Genomic DNA, 19269 nt, shown 5'->3' with positions numbered 1-19269 from the left:
AAAATTCCCTAACATAAGAGGCTGTTTTGAAGAGCATCATTAATAAACACAAAACACAGTGTCTCTGGGCTTTGAGGTTTTCAATGCTTACTCAAGGTCACGTAAAAAAGACCCACGGGTTTGCGTCACTTGTCGAAATTCAAACACGATGCGCAAACTTAAAGCTCATCTGCAAGTTGGAGGCTAAGAACAGTGGTGTGGATGAGAGGTCTGCTTTCGTGTCCCCTAAAGCAAGGTCCTTCACCTGGCCAGGGCCAGTAAAAATGCAGCTGTTAAAATGGGTTCCAGAGAGCAAAAGTGGCTGAAGATCAAAGCAGCTGCCACATGAAGGAATATTAAAGGGCTGTGCAGTACTCGCCTTGGGCTCAGTCTGCTCCACAATCTGCTTCAGATCTTCAATGGTCTCGAGCAGCATGCTCTTTTCCTCGTGCAATTTCTCGATCTCATCCTTCAGTACAGCACTTTTCAGCTCCTCCTCCTCAACAAACAGGAAGTGAAGAACGCCCAGTCATATGTAATTAAATAGTGAACAAAATATAACAGCAACATACCTATGGTTTAGCTATCTGACACACTTGTTTTATTTTACCACTGACAATATTTCAAAACCTAATATGCTGCCTACCTAGACAGCATTTTTGGGGCATTATAGGCATGTTCAAATGGTAAGCATTTTTGAATGTTTGGTGGGCAGTGACTAAGCTTTGAGACACAGCCAATAATTTTTTTTAACTAGTTACAAAACAATTTTTGGTTTTTTTTTTTTTTTTTTTTTTTAGTTACACACAATACTTAAAAAAAAAAAAAAAAAAAAACCTTTACAAAAACACTAATAAAAATGTAAATAAAAATACAATATTTACATTACATTAATATTTTAATAAATACTTTCTTAATTTATATATACATACTTTATATATTTTTATTAATACTAATACCCCTTAATGCTCTTTCAATATTTTACCTTGTAATTAAATCTTTTGGATGAATCACTTTTGCTGGACAAAGGAGTATCAGTTGGAGTAAAATAAGGTGGTGAGATGATACCAGCCGACTGAAAAAAAAAGACAAAGGAAAGTGTAAAAGCGAGGCTAAGCTTAGAGACAGTAAGAGCCAATATGGATACAGAAGAAAAAAAAAAAAGTTATCAGCTGAATATTCAGAAGTAATTAAAAAAAGAATTGCGTCTAAAGCTTTTAGAAAGTGCAGAGATCATTACCGATTACAGATTTAGCACTGTGTGCCTTTACCTGGATTGGGCTAATGGGAGGAGGAGGAGGTGCTTTTCTCTTTTTGGGAGTGGAGCTTCTGTCCTCATTTAACTTTTGACCATGCTGAGATTGTGTGCGTGATAAGGAGAGTGGCAAAGAGAGAGAGAGAGAGGAAGACGAAGTAAAGTGTTTAAGTGGTTAGTGAAATAAACACTGCACACTTAGTTTGGGAAAAGTAGACTTTTTCACTACAGGGTGAGGCAAATGCCAGTGCAGGTTTCCAAAAGTGCATTGTGGGAATGTTTGTCAAATTTAAGAATAAAGGAATATTCAATCAAAACTCCTGGCTTGTGGCTGACGCTACTGTTCCTAGTGAACTAAGCATTCAGTTAAAATGTGAATTTGAAGTGTCTATGGAGAAACTTTGCAGGTTCTGTCAATCAGAAAATGAGGAAAACCATCAAAGTCTGAGGGGATGAAAATGAATGAAATGAAAATTAACTTGCTTACCTGAGGGGTTCTCGTCGAACTCTTATCTGCTCATGCAAAGATACAGGAGGGGAAAACATGGAGCGTGGTTATGAGGGGAAAATGAAAATGGCATGTCATTGTCTGGTGCTAACATTAGTTATTCTGTCTTAATCTTTCCTTTTTTCATTATTTCATAGAGAAAATCATTATTTCATTATTTATTAAATCAAATTTTCTTTATTTAATCTGAGAAAAAGTGTCGAAGTAAGAGTTTATTTTTGTAAAACGCCACTAGATGGCAATGTTGAGCCAAAAAGCTCTGTGCAACTTCAGGACAAAAAGGAAAAAAGGAGTGACATTTAACATTCAAGATGATGATACACACACACACACACACACACACACACACACACACAAATAATAATGGTTTCTTTTATTAAATGCCATTGGGGGAAAAAAACGCCTTTCAGGCTTTCCTCAGTGTATCCCAGTGTATATTTTACATTCAACAACAGCTGCCTCGTGCTTAAAGCCAAATCATAACTGCACTGATGTGATATTCAGCACAACAGCACAAATAAAGATGCTATTGCTATTAATCATAATCTGAAATGACATCTTCACAGCTAAACTGGCATCACACTGACATTCACTTTTAAATTACCTGACTCTGACTGCTGTCTCTGGAGGGCCGTGTTAAGAACGGTTCGGACCTCGCTGCTGCCCGACAATTTGGCATAATGGAGCACGTCGTGGCCGAGCGAGTCCACCATGTGCAGGTCAGCTCCCCTCTGCACCAGCAGCTCTACAGCGGCTGGACAGCTGCTCTCACTGGCCAACATCACTGCGGTCCTGAACGGATAAAAGTTTTTTTTTGTTGTTGTTAAAAGAAATTAATACTTCTATTCAGCAAGGACTCGATAAATTGATCAAAAGTGACAGTAAATACATTTATATTGTTACAAAATATTTCTATTTTAAATAAAATTAAAAATGTTGATCTTTTTAATATTCTATTCATTAAAGAATCCAGAAAAAAAAAAAAATGTAAGAAACATTTCTTGAGCTCCAAATCAGCATATTAGAATGATTTCTGAAGGATCATGTGACACTGAAGACTGGAGTAATGATGCTGAAAATTCAGCTTTGCCATCACAGGAATAAATTAAATCTAATATATATTAGAAAAGAAAACGGTTTTAAAATGTTAATAATATTCCAGAAAATTACTGTTTTTACTGTGTTTTTCATCAATCAAATTCAGCCTTGGTCAGCATAAAAGACTTAAAAAAAAACAAAAAAATTCGTATTTATCCCAAACTTTTCAACGGAACTGTGTTCTGTCTTAAGATGGATTATGTTACGCACAGTTTAGTTGCGGCGTTAGCATCTCAATTTAGTTTATTTAGCTCACTTGACACTTTATGATAGCAGGGTGTAATGTTTAAATTGAAAAACTTTTCTTATCAGCAGATTATGACTGATGACTACAAACATACCTGCCATTTTTGTCTCTAGCGTTGATGTCAGCACCCCAATCCAATAAACTCCGGCAGACCTCTGCGTGTGCATGTCTACCTGACAAAAGCAGGGGCGTCAAGCCGTCCTAAATGGAAAAAGAGCTTTAAGTCAACATCATTTTTCTTCAAATACAATCCTCTGCATATTAAGAGGCTACGTAGACATTAAACAGAACTGGCACCAAACAGTGAGACAGTGTGAAAAGGCACTGAATTATCATTAAAATGTAATAGAGCTTCAGACAACTAATATCAACAGAAGAAAAACCTGATGCATTAAACTCTACATGATATTAAAGTACACAAGTCAACTTTGTCCCCCATCTTTTCTAAATTTCCTTAGGCAAACAATCCTCTCACTGAGCTCAATTGCTCCTGCCAGCGACGCCAGGGGTCACAGGGGGTTCTGCCAATTATTCCAGAGCGCAAGAGAGAACCTGACACCTCATCAAAAGCACATTTAGGGTGACGAGGCTGAATTTGAGCTGCAACCTGAAAATTGCACCATGACTTTGTACAGCACTGTACCAATGCATTTAAGTTTTCTCAGTTAAAACTTCTACAACAAAAACCAAAAAGAGCCTGTGCATGCAAAACATTGTGAGCTATATGGCAATGTTTTCAATTCTGCTGACATTATGCTGTATTTGAATAATTTATAAAGAATACAATCCAAGAGAATTAATTTTTTTTTCTTCAGGAAGCAAAAGGTGCAGATCTAGACTGTCTGTGGGAGCTCACAACATGGTGTGGTATTTCCATGGGAAGTGTGAGGAAACTGAGACTGTGTTGATGCTAATTTTTGATACAGACACAACCATTATGATCTTAAAGCTTGTGCATGTTTGTGGTATACAAAAAAGGTTTCAAGTCCTCTTTTGACGCTCTTCATTTTGCATCTTAACTGGCAAAAGCTTAGTCATAGCAGTCCAGGGGATGATTTAAGCTCATATGGCATCAAGCAGAGAAAATGAAATGATTAAATATAATCCTATATATGCGCTGGCTGGTTTCTACCCTGGCATTCATTGAAGAGCCAGGACAAGATTAAATTTAACAAGCTAACATTTAAGACATCTGGAAGGTCAGCGCTCAACCCAACAGGTCAGGGGATGTTATAATTACAGTTTATACTAACAATAACATTTGTAGGCCCAATATTTGAGTGATAGAATAGAAAATAATTGCCTTTTTTTAGCTATTACACATCCCATCTAGACTTTTTTTTTTTTGTACATTCTGGGAGTGACATTTCAGTCAATTGACATTTTCCAGGCAAATTGTTGTAAAAACATAATTGTTCATACATAAGCCCTTCAAGTTGAGAACAATCATTTCACACAGCAAACCACATCAATTCCAATTAATTAGTTTATAACTGTATTCAGCACTGATAAACACAGAACAAGTCTGCTGTGGAGAAAGTTTGCTTACAAAATATACCTCATGAGTATTCACAACTGTGCCAATTTTGCAATGGCTGAGTCGCTGTAATACAAACATTAGCATAATTGTAGCAGAATTGATTGGTTTGTTTACATAATTCACCAGTTTTAACGTAAAACAGGTTTTGAGAGAACATTGTATCTAACAAACCATTTTATAAGGTGTTGCTCAAAAGCTCAAAGTCTGTTAATAACCTCAATATTAATTTCTTCCAGCTAGGAGATCTTAAGCTGTTGCAATCATAAAAGGAAATGTGCATAAACTGTACCTTCAGAGCTACGACAGTATGTTACTTCGGCAGTACCCTCAAAGGGACACTTTTATACAATATTCACCCCAAAATGAAAATTCTGTCATTAATTACTCACCCTCATGTCTTTCTAAACCTGTAAGACTTTCATTCATCTTTGGAACAAGATAAAATCTGACAAAATCTGAGAGCTTTCTGTTCCTCCATAGACAGCTATGTGACTTCCACTTTGACACTTCAAAAAGTTCATAAAGAGATTGGAAAACTAATCCATATGAATTGAGTGGTTTAGTCCAAATTTTCTGAAGAGACTCGATTGCTTTATATGATGAACAGACTTAATTTAGGCTTTTTCTCACATGTAAACATTGATCAGCGAACATAAGTAGAAGCTCAACCGAACGTGAAGCTCAAACGTGCTGCGTAACCAATGAGGTTCATTCTCTGTTACGCAGCATGTTTGAGCTTCTGGGAGAGGTTTGTTCTTGTGCGTTATTCAGGTTCGGTTGAGCTTCTGCTTATGTTCGCTGATGTAACATTTGAGTAAAAGCCTAAATTAAATCTGTTCTTCATAAAAAGCAATCGAGTCTCTTCAGAAAATTTGGACTAAACCACTCAATTCATTAGTTTTCCAATCTCTTTTTGAAGAGTCAAAGTGTCAGTTTGCGAAGATGAACGAAAGTCTTACAGGTTTTGAACGACATGAGGGTAATTAATGACAGACTTTTCATTTTGGGGTGAACTAACCCTTTAAGGCTGCAAATCGCTACTCTAAAGTACCAATATGCACCTTTTAGGTGTAGAGGTACAAATTTGTTCCTTTAAGGGTAATGGGTAATGCCCTGGTGACAAGTACCTTTCCCCTAAAGGTATTTTTTTTTGCACCTTTAGGTCTGACAGCGTTTAAATGTATTAAAGAAGGAGTTTCTTCCAAAAAAGAAAATTCTTATTTACTCAACCCTCTTTTCTTTTCAAACCCATCAAATTTATTTCCTCTGTGAAACAAAACAAGCAAGGTAATTCTTCACACAATGTGTTTTTAGGTGATTTTGTGCGTCAGGTCCCGTTCATTGAAACCACATGAAAAAGAGTCTTCAAAATGAAGCTATATGAGTTCACAATGAGATGATCAAGAGTAAATGATAACAGAACTGTCATTTTTGGTTGAACTATCCCATTAAAATGTAAACATATTTTTGCAGTATAAATTTAAAATCTATGCACATACTGCATGCCATATGCTCCTGAGGGTAAGAGCATCCCAGATATGCTGCAAGGGAAAATAAGAGGAAAAGTACCAGGTGTGAGTTTTCTAAATTAGACCGAGTGGCTTTTTGCTAAGCTGTTGGTGGATGAAGGTTTTCCATTCATTTTCCAGCTCAAAGGCAAACTCCAAGATGAGTTTAAATGAAAAACAGGAAAAAGGCACACCACTGGACTCATTACTAACAGTCTAGTTTTTGAAAATTAGGCCCAGTGTTTTCTGAGTGTGCAAAGCTCAATTATTTGTGCTTGAGCCCAGAATGCTATTGCGAAATTAGTTGGGCTACGTTTAATAATTTAGCAGCGAAAGCAGGTATTTCTGCATGTTCAAAGAAATGGGCTGAGTGGGCATGAATGTGCCAAGCTTGCCTCAGAGGAGGACGACGGTGGATAATCAGTGACCGTAAGCAGAAGCCGCCTCTGATTCACATCTACTTTGACTCTTTCTCTCTCTCGTTCTCATTTCTGACTGCTGAAGCTCTTCAGTCATGGTTGTCTAAAAGAGAGAGCCACAGCTTGAGGGTTCGCTGCCTCCCACACCGGCCCTCTGTCTCTGAGTAATATACAGCTTGAGAAGAGAAAAACAATCATTTCATTGGAGCTGCATGCTGACATTACGACAATTGAGATGGTGTGAATTCGAGAATAGGTGATAATGTCACATGGTAGACAAAGGCTGTTTATCTAGCAGACAGACACAGTGGTTAAGTCAAAGTTTATGAAAATGACATGCTTTTGATATGTGTAAAAGAGGTTTGGGACCATTTTATGCAAAATGCAAAAATATGAAAATATGAATTCTGTTCTGCTACCTGCAAAAATGGATAAAAAAACCCCCCCTTGACTTTAAAGGAAGTTATGCTTCTGTTGTCTTGATAACAAAGCAGCTCATTATAAATGATTCACGTCACTACCATAAGTTTAGTGAGGATGACTTAATACAGGTTGTTTAGCTGTTGCCTCTTTCTTCCAGCGCTCTCCCCTGACAGAAAATAGCTATTTGATGCATTATTAGCATGAAATATTTCTCTGGAGTTGCATCAGGGTCGTTCATCCTTCACTGCAGTCAGTCTAATCTCTGGGATAAAAGTGCTGTGGGTCTTAACAGAAAACACTACTATTAAAGGATAACTGTGAATAATTGTGGATTTATTTCTCAATTAGAACAGACACTGTAGGGACAGCTCAATCCATCCAATGAATGTTGAAAGAATCATTTGTTTACTGGTTGTTTACATTTGATAACTGGATAATGCAGATGCAAATTAATAAATTTTCGACACAGAGGAGTAAATAAGGTCAGTGTGATGGGTAATGGATACAAACCTTGAGTTTTAGTAATGTGATCATTTAACTTCACAAAAACCTTGTTTAACAAAACATCATGGTATAAATAATTTTGGATATTCCAATATTTTTCTTCTGTTCTCTAAAGTTTTGAAGCCTTTTAATTAACACTATATCTAATTCATCTCTAGAGGACTTTTCACACTGTGCTTAACCTTGGGTTATCGTTGTTCTAAACATCGTTTTTAACCCAGAGGAACGTTTCACACTTGTAATTTAGAAGCGGGGTTAGCGCTGCTTTTTACCCGAGGATATGAAACCCTGCTCTGGAGCTTTTGCGGTGTTAACCTCGCATTGCGGTGCCAAACTTGTACAGTGTGAAATGATGCAGTGCTAGAATGTTACAGCTAGACGCGTAGCAACAGACAACTAATAGCGTGCCTCATATTTGCTTGCTTTGGACAGTCATGGAAACACTGTGCATGGTATATAATAAACAGTAAATTCAGCGTTTGAGAGGAAAAATGTCAAATGCTTGACAGAAAACGCGTCAATTTGAATGAAGAGACTGTTTCATTCTTACCTTTATAGTCCGAAATGTCCATTCAGGATAAACTCAATAGTACAATCAGCAATACGAGGATGCGCGATGTTAAAACTAGCCTATGTAAACAAGTTGCATGCTGCGTTTATCCAATTAATGACACTGACACCACAAATATGCAAATAAGAACGTTAACTCAGGGTTTAGTAACGTACAATGTGAAACGTCAGCTTATGTCAACCCTGGGTAAATTATGAGTAGTGTGAAAAGTGAAGCAAGATAACCCAGGATTCCGTTTACCCGGGGTTTAGAATGACCCAGGGTTAACTATTTCAAGTGTGAAAAGCCCTTAGGATGATGGTTAAATGTTAACATGATACTAGGCAGATTCTAACATTAACCAACCACATATTTTTACAGACACACACACATTTTATTCAGTTTGAATTCAATATGAGCCAGAGGTAATTTAATTCTTTATAAATATTAATCTATAATATGTTAAATATTAATTCATATTTATAATTTATAAATAATTTTAAAAATATTATTAAACACTTTGATCTTTGAAACACTTTGAAACTCCCTCAATATTAATATTTTTATGGTAATCTAAATTATTCTTATACCAAAAGATGCCAGAGAGATTTGTAGTAGTCTGAGTTATGAAAGAAAAAAATACCTTACTACCTGTAAGTATAGAATACAAATTCTTTTTGTACTACTAGTCAGCGCTCTTGTCATCACCCAGACAGAAGCCATTTAAAAGCCATTTAAAAGAAGCACTGTAAGACTCTTGAAGGAATAAAAGAAAACTCATTGCAGAAGAAAAAGTAAAAAAACAACCCTAGACAAGCAATCTCCCAGTAACGGTGACCTCAAGTGTGCCATGGGGATTTTAATCAATGTAGCTGAGCACGGATTCAAACCCACAGAGAACAGAGTCTTTGAGGAGTTGTGCCTGACAATGCACAAGTTTGAGGTAGACCACAGGCAGCTCTGAGATGCAGCAAAACACATGCAGAGAAAGACAGAAAGACCATTTTTCCAGCAGTTAAGCTATCTCTTATAAGACTCATACATACCGAGTCCTTAAGATTGACGTGACACTTGTGCTCACACAGAAGCTGAACTATCACAGTGTTTCCGCTGGCAGCTACAGGAGAGAGAAAGAGAGAAAAGATAATAAGAAGCAGTTCTTTATCCCCACAGAGACACAAATAAGGGTTTAAAAGCATGCCAACAAACTCCTTACAGAGTAATTACTATGAACACTTCAAGCTTTCCCACAGAGACCAAAACCAGGCTTATAGTGTGTGACCCCACTTATTTCCCAACAATTATTAGCGTCCCCTTTAAAAATTAGAGAGTGTCCTGCTTCTCAACCAATCACGGCAATTATTCTCAAAGGGCGGATGGGCATAAATGCATCCTCCTATCAGTTTCTCTGCTTTGTAGTCCATATGAAACCATGTTTTGCTTATTGTTTTTCTCTGTAAGATAAATAACATCTTGCCAGCAGATTTATAACCTCCAGGTGGATGCAAGCTCCTTGCTCTTTGTGGCCGTTCCAACCCGGTTCAATCCATAACAGCTGGCAAAAAGGCTCAATTAACAGCCAACACTCTGTCAGTTTTTTCCTTACCATCTTCTGTACAGACTGAAAGGGGCAAGGGAGCAATTTTTATTTTTTATTTTTTTGCAAGGGAGCAATTTTCTGAACAAAGAGTCCACAAATAAAAACATGATTTTCCTGGCAATTTGGAGCAAATGGTCCACAATGACATGTCATTCTGTGCTTGGGAGTATACGGTGAATGATGGTGCCAAAGTCGTGGTGTTAATGTTTAAAACTTTTGCACCAAGATACCACTCAGAACAAACTATCAATAAACCAAAAATAATGAAAGAAAACAAGACATACTGAAGATTGCTTGTCCTTGAAGAGATCCTCTCTGAGGTAGTCAAGAAATATTAAAGTAAACAGAATAATCTTTAAAACAAGGAAATTTTGCACCTCACCTGCATGATGAAGAGCCATCTTCCCTGAGCTGTCAGGGGCATCCACCACACACTTAGTCTGTAGAATGAAGCGCATTAGATTATTGCTTCAAACACATCATCTAAAACCAGCATGACATGTTCTACCCAGAATTCACTGCTAGACACCAATTACGACCTTTCAATCAAAACAGCTACACTTTCACCAAGCAGTTTTTTTTTTTTTTTTTTGGTGCGAGTTAATGATTTGCACTCCTATTAAACATTTAGCAGCATGTCAGGCCAGTGTTTATGGATGAACAGGCACAAGGCATTTATTTGACAGGCATCATCCGAGGAGAAGTGTAATATATTAAACCTGACTACAGCAGCTGATCAGACCTAAAAATGTACCAAATGTGGATGTCCCTTTAAATGTGATTACTGGCTGCCAGCTATTAACCCTCAAGGTTATTCTGCTACTGTTATGGTAATGAGATCCCATACAGTATGTCCCTTTTAAATCCTGTATGCCTAGATAAACCACCAAAGCTTATTTTAACTAAAGAGGCCAATGACACTTTTTTTTGTCATTAGAAATGACCAGCCAGTCAAACAACAAGAAAATTAGCCTAGAAAGTATTTTCATTTTCATGGAACATTTCAGCAGAATCTCAAGGCACTGGGTACATTAGAACATTTGTTGTGTTTGGGAAGCCAGGCAAGAAGTTTTGGTTTATCACTGCTGGATGAAACCAAATTACTACTGTCAGGCCCTTTCATTTGTGCAGCAGTTAATTTTTCTGTTTCACAGGATCTCCAGGGGAAAAAGGCTAATTAATTCAACACCGGCCTAGCTGTGTGAAGGGGAATATATTTGCAATGCTTTCAACAGTGAAACGACACCATTCAAAACTTCTCATTTTTCACTTGTAGAATGCATTTAAAGGGTTAGTTCACCCAAAAATGAAAATAATGTCATTAATTACTCACCCTCATGTCGTTCTACACCCGTAAGACCTTCGTTAATCTTCGGAACACAAATTAAGATATTTTTGAATAAATCTGAATGCTCAGTGAGGCCTCTATAGACAGCAATGCCACTGAAAATCTCAAGATCCATAAAGGTATTAAAACATATTTTAAAACAGTTCATGTGAGTTCAGTGGTTCTACCTTAATATTATAAAGCGACGAGAATACTTTTTGTGTGCCAAAAAAACAAAATAACGACTTTTCAACAATATCTCGTGATGGCCGATTTCAAAACACTGCTTCAGGGTTTTACGAATCGAATCAGTGCTTCGGAGCGCCAAAGTCACGTGATTTCAGCAGTTTAGCCATTTGATAGGAGATCTGAATCACTGATTTGAAATAAAAGATTCATAAAGCTTTGAAGCTTCATGAAGCAGTGATTTGAAATCGGCCATCATGAGATATTGTTGAAAAGTCGTTATTTTGTTTTTTTGGCACACAAAAAGTATTCTCGTCGCTTTATAATATTAAGGTAGAACCACTGAACTCACATGAACTGTTTTAAAATATGTTTTAATACCTTTATGGATCTTGAGATTTTCAGTGGCATTGCTGTCTTTAGAGGCCTCACTGAGCATTCAGATTTATTCAAAAATATCTTAATTTGTGTTCCGAAGATGAACCCTTACGGGTGTAGAACGACATGAGGGTGAGTAATAAATGACATTATTTTCATTTTTGGGTGAACTAACCCTTAAAGGTTGGAAGGTCAATGTTGGCAAAATAATGTACAATACCATTGAAAAGTTTAGGTTGGTACTATTTTTTTAATGTTTTTAAAAGAAACATCTTATGCTCACCAATGCTGGATTTTATTTTTTATCAAAAATACAGTAAAACAGTAATGTTGTGAAATATTATTACAATTCAAAATAACGATTACCTATTTTAATACATGGTAAAGTGTAATTTTGCAAGCTGAATTTTCAGCATCATTACTCCAGTAATGATGCTGATCATTACTTCAGTGTCACATGATCCTTCAGAAATTATTCTAATATGCTGATCTGTGCTCAGGCAACATTTCTTATTAATATCAATATTGAAAACAGTTGTGCTGCTTAATATTTTTGTGAAAGTTCGAAAAGAATGATTTCTGAAGGATCATGTGACACTGAAGACTGGAGTAATGATGCTGAAAATTCAGAAACTCACATGAATAAATTACATTTTAAAATGTATTAAAATAGAAAACAATTATTTTAAATTGTAATAATATTTTACAATATTTCTGTTTTACTGTATTTTTTATCAAATAAATGCAGCCTTGGTGAGCATAAAGTATTTTTTTCAAAAACAAAAACAAAAAATGTTTCCAGACTTTAAGATGGTAAAAACAAAGTGGTATGTATTTTTTTTTTTTTTTTTTTTAAGAGACAATCACACTTTTCACGCAAAATATTGACCCAAAAGAAAAAAACAAAACAAAAAAAAAAAAACATCCAATTTAATGACATTCAAACATTTTTAAGAATGTCTCACCATTCAAATGCTTTTTGGGGGAGATTTATTAGTTTTACTGTGTGAATACAATTTCTGATGCAGTGTTAAACTGGCAGTATGGGTTAAAATAGGCATCAGTAATAGCAAAGCCAATACTGGCACCTATTAGTGAACAGAGCAGAGCAGATAGGCTCTGGATATTTCAGATCTGTGCAGCTCTGGTAGAATCACATGGAGTGGAGAATGAGTTGCCCATGATGATAAAAGAGACGCTAGAGAAGGTGCTTCAGCAGACCGTGGGGAGTCTTCGAACATGCCAACCTGCCCACACACAGATCCAAACATACAACACTCTCCAAGATCACAGAGGGAGGCCGTGGGATTTGCTAGTTTACGAAACTGCAGGAACAAAATCTGCTCCCTTTGTTTAGCTGGCACACACAGCGTGGCAACGGACATGGCTGTTGTTCCCATTAGCATTCGCTCCATCTGTGTGCACATAACAAACTCTCAGTCTACAATTCATAATCAATTGAAAATATTACCTGAAGCAACTTTTTGGCACACTCAGGATGGTTGTTTTTGGCAGCAAGGTGTAAAGCAGTAAACCCTGATGTGAAGAGGACAAACAAGGCTTGTTATTTACATAGATTTACTCATTATGCATTACTGATGTAACATAAAAGTAATGCAAGAAAACATGTTGATCTAGCTGTAATCAACCTGAAGCGTCCTGCAGAGAAACATCAGCCCCATGAGCCAAGATGACAGCAAGGCACTCAGCTTGACCTTGTGCAGCTGCTACATGCAGACTGAGAAAGAAAGGGGGGGAAAAAAAGTGTCATTAACACTTAATTTTAGTTGCAGATTAGCCATGTCACTCACATTTGGCCAGTTTTTTATGGCATGTATAACTTGCCTATAACCTACATGCAGTAAATACAGGGCTCTTTGATTTAAAAGGTAGGTCAATGACATGCTCTGCATATATGCTTGTCCTAAGGCAATTGTAAAGCACTCTAGTGTGAATGAGTGACACTAGATCAATCCTTTTCATTCTGTGTAGCAAGTCAAGCACAAAGCAGCAATTAAAATTGTTGTCAAAATACAGTAAGCTTCAGAATTGTCAATTCTCAAAACTTTTATTAAACCGATGAACACACATAAACAAGGTGATTTTCTTCTTACCAAATAAAATGTATTCACCCCAAATGAGCATACACACTACTGTTCAAAAGTTTGCTTGTTTTTTTTTATTACATTTCTAAAAGATGTCTCTTATGCTCAACAATGCTGCATTCATTTGATCAAAAATACAGGAAATACTGTGAAATTTATTAAACAGCATTACTGTAAAATATTACATTGAAATATATTACAATTTAAAATAGCTGTTTTTATTTTAATATATTTCAAAAAGTTATTTATTCCTGTGATGGCAAAGCTGAATTTTCAATAGCTAGGCTATTACTTCAGTCTTCAGTGTCACATGATCCTTCAGAAATCATTCTAATATGCTGATCTGGAAACATTTCTTATTATTATCTATGTTGAAAACTTTGGTGAATAACAATAATAAAAAACAAACAAAAAACAAACAGCATTTACTTGTAATATAAATCTTTTGTAACATTGTCTTATTGTCACTTTTGACATCTGATCAGTTTAATGCATCCTTGCTAAATAAAAGCACACATTTCACATTCCTTTCAAAAAACGGTAGTGTATATATGCATATTTCGGAGATGTTATGTTTCTATCCAATATTAACCCAAATTTAATAAAAAATAAAATTAATTATATCCCAAAATTCACATTAAATAAATGGTTGGAAACCCAGAGGTAACACTATAGTATGGGAAAGAATTCCCACTTTTAACTAGTTGCTTATTAGCTTGCATATTGGCTGTTTAGTACTTATAAAGCACATATAAATGCCTTATTCTGCATGACCACATTCTACATCCCTAAATCCTACTCCATACCTAAACTTAAAAGCTACAGCTACCTTACTAACTATTAATAATAAGCAGTAAATTAAGAGTTTATTGAGGCAAAAGTCATAATAGTTAATATGTTCCCCATACCAAAGTGTGACCAACCCAGCTAATGAAGAATAAATATCCCTGTCTTGGTGAACTATTCCTTTAAATCCTTTATTAGTCATGAAAACTCTGACCTGAGGGCACAAAAAAAAAAAAAAAAAAAAATTAGAAAAGTTTAAACTATCCTTGTGATTAAAAAGTTCAGTGCTCTCTATCACTTAATAAATAGTTTCCATTCAGTCCCACTGGTTTGATATCTACAATCTCTTCATTAATTGGCTCTTTAGAGGACAAACTTAAGAAAAAAAAACACTAATTAATCTAAATGAAATTGATTACACCTTCTGGAGGATAATGATCAAGATATGCTTGGATCTCTCTTTTGGGCAGTAATAAAGCTAACAACTAAAGCTACGCAAGATGCCCTGATAATGACCTTGCTGATTATGTCACTCATGACAGCTACATGGTTCTGACCTTTAAATTAACAAACCAAGAACTTTAAATATTCAAATATGGCAATTTAAGCACAATATACATCACTTTAATGCCATTAAAGGTCAGCTCCAGAAAAACTACTGTTTTTTTGGTAGAATTAAAGCAACACATATCATAGCTGTTTTTAAATTGGTCTGAAACGCATCATTTAACAGGATAGCGAACACTAAAATGACAATTTTGTTACCATTTTTTTGTTCCACAGAACAAAATGTCATCACCTATATGACTTTCTTTTCCAAAAGTTGATATTTTGAAGAATGTTGGTAACCAAACATTTTTGGTTAACACTGACTTTTAACTGTATTGACAAGAAAAACAACAACAGGCATTTCTCAAAATATTTTCTTTTGAGTCTCACAAAAGAAAGTCTTACATTTTTTAAACAACATTTAGGCCTGGTTTCACAGACAGGGCTTAGCCTAAGCCAGGATTAGGCCTTGGTTCAATTAGGATATTTAAGTTGCTTTTTTAAACATATACTAGAAAAAAAAACATTACTGGTGTGCGTCTCGAGATGAAACAATAGCAGTGACATATTTTAAGATATGTCAGTACAAGTTGCTTTCAGTTAAAACAGCTCAAACATGCATATTAGTCCAGGACTAGCTTAAGCCTTGTCTGTGAAACCGGGGGGAAAAAAGTGAGTAAATGATGAGAATTTGCATTTCTGAGTGAACTATACCTTTATGCTTATTTAAGCTATATCTTTAAAAAAAATAAGAAAAACTTGACACAGAATGTTTTCAAATATAGAGAATTATGAATCCTAATCACTGGTGTCCTTAGATTTAATTAAATGTTCAAGTCAATTAAATGTTCAGTCACTGCATTCTCCACAAGATGGGTTTCTTTTAACCCTGAAAAGTAGAGGTAACATTTGCTGCAGCATCTCTCTCATGTCTTTGTAATTAATATTATCAAGCGCTCTCTCGCAGTCCTTTTCAAGGTAAATGACATGATCACCAGAGCATATGATTACCAAATCGCACTGGGTCACGTGTCCAGCTCCTCCATTATCAGAAAATCATATCTCCAAGGCAACAGTGACAGTTTGGAAATACAGCGAGGCTCTGTGTTCTACATGTGCCTCTCTGGCTCATGAACCCTCTGGAGCGCAAGCACTCGAACACAATGAACTTCTCAAACAGGAAGATAAGGATTTATTGTGAGCCTATGAGAGTGCTTCGGCTCAAGCCGTTCTAACGCAGGACACTGGAGACTCATTCAGGTCAGCAGTGTCTGAGTTCATTACTTACAGAGTGAAGAGAGCAAGCTCATCTCTCTGCATTCACTGGAGTTCATTCATTGATTCATCTCTGCTGTGCTCATAGGAATGTTGCTATTCTTTCTTCATAGCTGATGTTTTTAATGTTGCGTATAAAGTTAATAATTACATGTAACTGCATCTAACATGAGAGAGAGAGAGAGAGTATTCTTCTCATGCATTTCATGACACATTCTGCTATAAAGTCTTACAGTCCAGCCCAGGAAAATGTTATATTAACTGAATTTTGCAAATCACGCTGAGCAAATTTTGACCACATTATGTTTTCATACATTTGTTGTGCAGTTTGAACATTTACTTTTATATAAAATCTAAGACCAGTAAGAAATCAACCAGAAAACACTAGCAACCACCTAGAAAAACTACAGTCATCGCCAAAAGTTTTGGCAGTGACGTATATTTTGTTTATGTACTGTCATAAGTTTGCTGCTTCAGCATTTCTAGATAATTCTTTCATGTTTCTGTGGTATACTGGAAAACAATTATAAGCATTTCACAAGTTTTAAAGGCTTTTATTGACAAAAACATTTAATATTTGCAAGGAGTCAATATCTACAGCGTTGACCCTTCTTCATAACCTCTGCAATTTGCTCTGACATGCTGGACATCAGCTTATGGCTAAATCCTGACTGATGGTGATCCATTCTTGCTTCATTAGTGCTGGGAGTTGATCACAATTTATGGGCTTCTGCTTGTCCACTCACCTTTTGGGGATTGACCACAGGTTCCTATGGGATTAAGGTCCAGGGACTTGCCTGGCCAATTTCAAAGTAATGATCTCTGAGACACTTCTTTATCACTTTTGTCTTGTGACATGGTGCTCCATCATGCTGGAAAAAGCATGGATCATCACCAAATTGCTCCTGGATCATTGGGAGAGGCTGCTCTTGCAGGACATTTTGATATTATTCTTTATTCCTGGTAGTGTTTTGGGCAGAATTGTGAGAGAGAGTTCACACCCTTGAATGAAAATGGATGGTCTCAGGATCCTGTACTATTAGCATCACAAAGGACTCATGGTAGCGTTCACCGTTTCTTCTCCGGACAAGCGATCTTCCAGATGTCCTAAACATTCTAGTCTAACAGTCTAACAGTCTGCACAGTTTGCACCAGTCCAATCCTTGTACTTCCTGCAGAATTTCAGTCTGTCCATAATGTTTTTCTTGGAGAGAAGTGGCCTCCTTGCTGCCCTTCTTGACACGAGGTCATTGTCCAAAAGTCTTGGCCTCACTATGCATGCAGATGCACTCACACCCACCTGCTGCCAATATTGAGGAAGCTCTGCACTGGTGATGACACAATTTCGTAGGCACTTGCATGACACTCTGGGACGTCCTGAAGCCTTCTTCACTGCAGCTGAATCTCTCCATGAAGTTCTTGATGATCCAGAAAATGGTTCTTTCAGGTACAATATTCTTTGCAGCAATTTCCTTGCATGTGAGGCCATTTTGATGCAAAGCGATGATTCTGCACGTCTTTCTTACATTTACGTTTCTTTGGAGGAAACCATTGCTAACACAAGAACACAAAGATTGGAAGCACCGAAGTTATGTCACTACCAAAACTTTTGGCCATGACTGTAGTTAAAATATTTTGTTAAGAAAATTCCTTTATGGTGGATCAAATGCTGTTATTCCTACAAACACTACAAATTCGTCCAAGTCATTTCAAAATGTATATTTCCCCCTGAAAATGTAGACACAAGCATGCAATTATTCAGGTTCAGGCTCCAATTAAAAAAAATTGTATTTACAGTATCTCTGCCAAGACAACGAAACAAAGCATTCAAACTTCTTTGAACTAGTTTAACATATCTTTAAGTGTTCTTTAAATGACTTCTAAAGCATAACACAAAGTTTCTAAATGAAAAAGTCGGAAAAGCTGAGCTCTTATAGCTGAGGTTTTACAGCCATTGTTGGTTCAAATGTGCATAACACATCATTTTAAAACTGGATGACTACTATAAACAAATCAAGCATTCACATCTGAACATCTGTGTGCCTATTATGGTAAATAAGGGAAAATGAAGACTGATGTAAATGCAATGAAACAAAATACTGATGGGATGAATGACAGACTAAATTTGTTTAAGTGGAGTTTAGATTATAATTTCTACTGCTAAATAAACACCCTGATGAATGGATGCAAAGAAGAAGAAGAAAAAAAACCCTCAAATCTCTCCTTCTGATGGAGTATAAACACCCACATGCACATCATCTTTATATGCATATCTCAAGTGGATTGCAGAAAACAGTCTAGAAATTCTCTTGAAACACTTCTGAAGTCACAATTAGAGCAGTCAACGTCTATATCAAATAAAAATGAGAGCAACCTCAGTTCCCAGTACTCACGCAGACTTGCCCTCGCTGTCAAGCTTGGTAGGACAGGCTCCTTTCTTCGACAGGAGGGAGGTGACTTTATCTGCCTCTCCATGCTCCACTGCACTGAGGAGACGCTCATCATTCTTGTTCCATTCATGGGCCTAAAGAAATTTAAAAACATTTTAAAACAGCTCATATATGAATCTTAACTATTTCTAGGTCACTAAATCACATTTAATAAGCAAACAAACAAGCTCAAATTCTGCTATTAAAGGGAGACAAAAATTATTAGTGAGACTTTTGATTGCTAACAATATAATTTTTAGGACTGGGTACTGACAGATTTTACAAATCAGTTCGATTCTGATTCACACGCTCTTGATTCGATTGGATTCAATTCCAAAATCAATTCATTATCAGGTACAGTACATGAAATCTTTCTCAAAAAATTCTCTCAAATTTAAACAACACAGGGAACTCAGTCAATTGGTATTGTAATATTAAAAGTCAAATTAACAACAGAGGCCAAATTCAATTGCTATATATTTTTAGATGTTCAATTTTTATTGATGTCTTTCCGTGGTTGAAACACTGACTGAGCTATTACATGAGAAATTACAGATTTTAATAAGTTGTACTGTTTCTTTCAACATACCTTCTGATGTTTAT

The 19269-nt window shown here is 36.2% G+C and overlaps 1 protein-coding gene across 8 annotated transcripts in view; it reads right to left on the bottom strand.

Moving 5' to 3' along the window:
- rai14 (retinoic acid induced 14) overlaps nucleotides 1–19269 on the bottom strand; it is a 43141-nt gene that overhangs the window by 5612 nt on the left and 18260 nt on the right. For 5 of the 8 annotated variants that reach the window (XM_051877706.1, XM_051877708.1, XM_051877707.1 and 2 more), the window contains 11 exons: nucleotides 18631–18761; nucleotides 13172–13260; nucleotides 12994–13058; nucleotides 10014–10071; nucleotides 9078–9148; nucleotides 3182–3288; nucleotides 2347–2534; nucleotides 1722–1747; nucleotides 1251–1334; nucleotides 965–1054; nucleotides 359–478 (listed from right to left, as the gene is read on the bottom strand). In XM_051877706.1, the coding sequence (XP_051733666.1) occupies nucleotides 359–478; nucleotides 965–1054; nucleotides 1251–1334; nucleotides 1722–1747; nucleotides 2347–2534; nucleotides 3182–3288; nucleotides 9078–9148; nucleotides 10014–10071; nucleotides 12994–13058; nucleotides 13172–13260; nucleotides 18631–18761 (1029 nt within the window). The remainder of the gene's footprint in view (nucleotides 1–358; nucleotides 479–964; nucleotides 1055–1250; nucleotides 1335–1721; nucleotides 1748–2346; nucleotides 2535–3181; nucleotides 3289–9077; nucleotides 9149–10013; nucleotides 10072–12993; nucleotides 13059–13171; nucleotides 13261–18630; nucleotides 18762–19269) is intronic. The other 3 variants (XM_051877709.1, XM_051877712.1, XM_051877711.1) reach the window with 3 other exon arrangements.

This window comes from Ctenopharyngodon idella, chromosome 21 (genome assembly GCF_019924925.1).
Source record: "Ctenopharyngodon idella isolate HZGC_01 chromosome 21, HZGC01, whole genome shotgun sequence".
NCBI classification, from domain to species: Eukaryota; Metazoa; Chordata; class Actinopteri; order Cypriniformes; family Xenocyprididae; genus Ctenopharyngodon; species Ctenopharyngodon idella.
The sequence above is the reverse complement of the archived record's forward strand: the minus strand, read 5'-3'. Positions and strand labels throughout refer to the sequence as shown.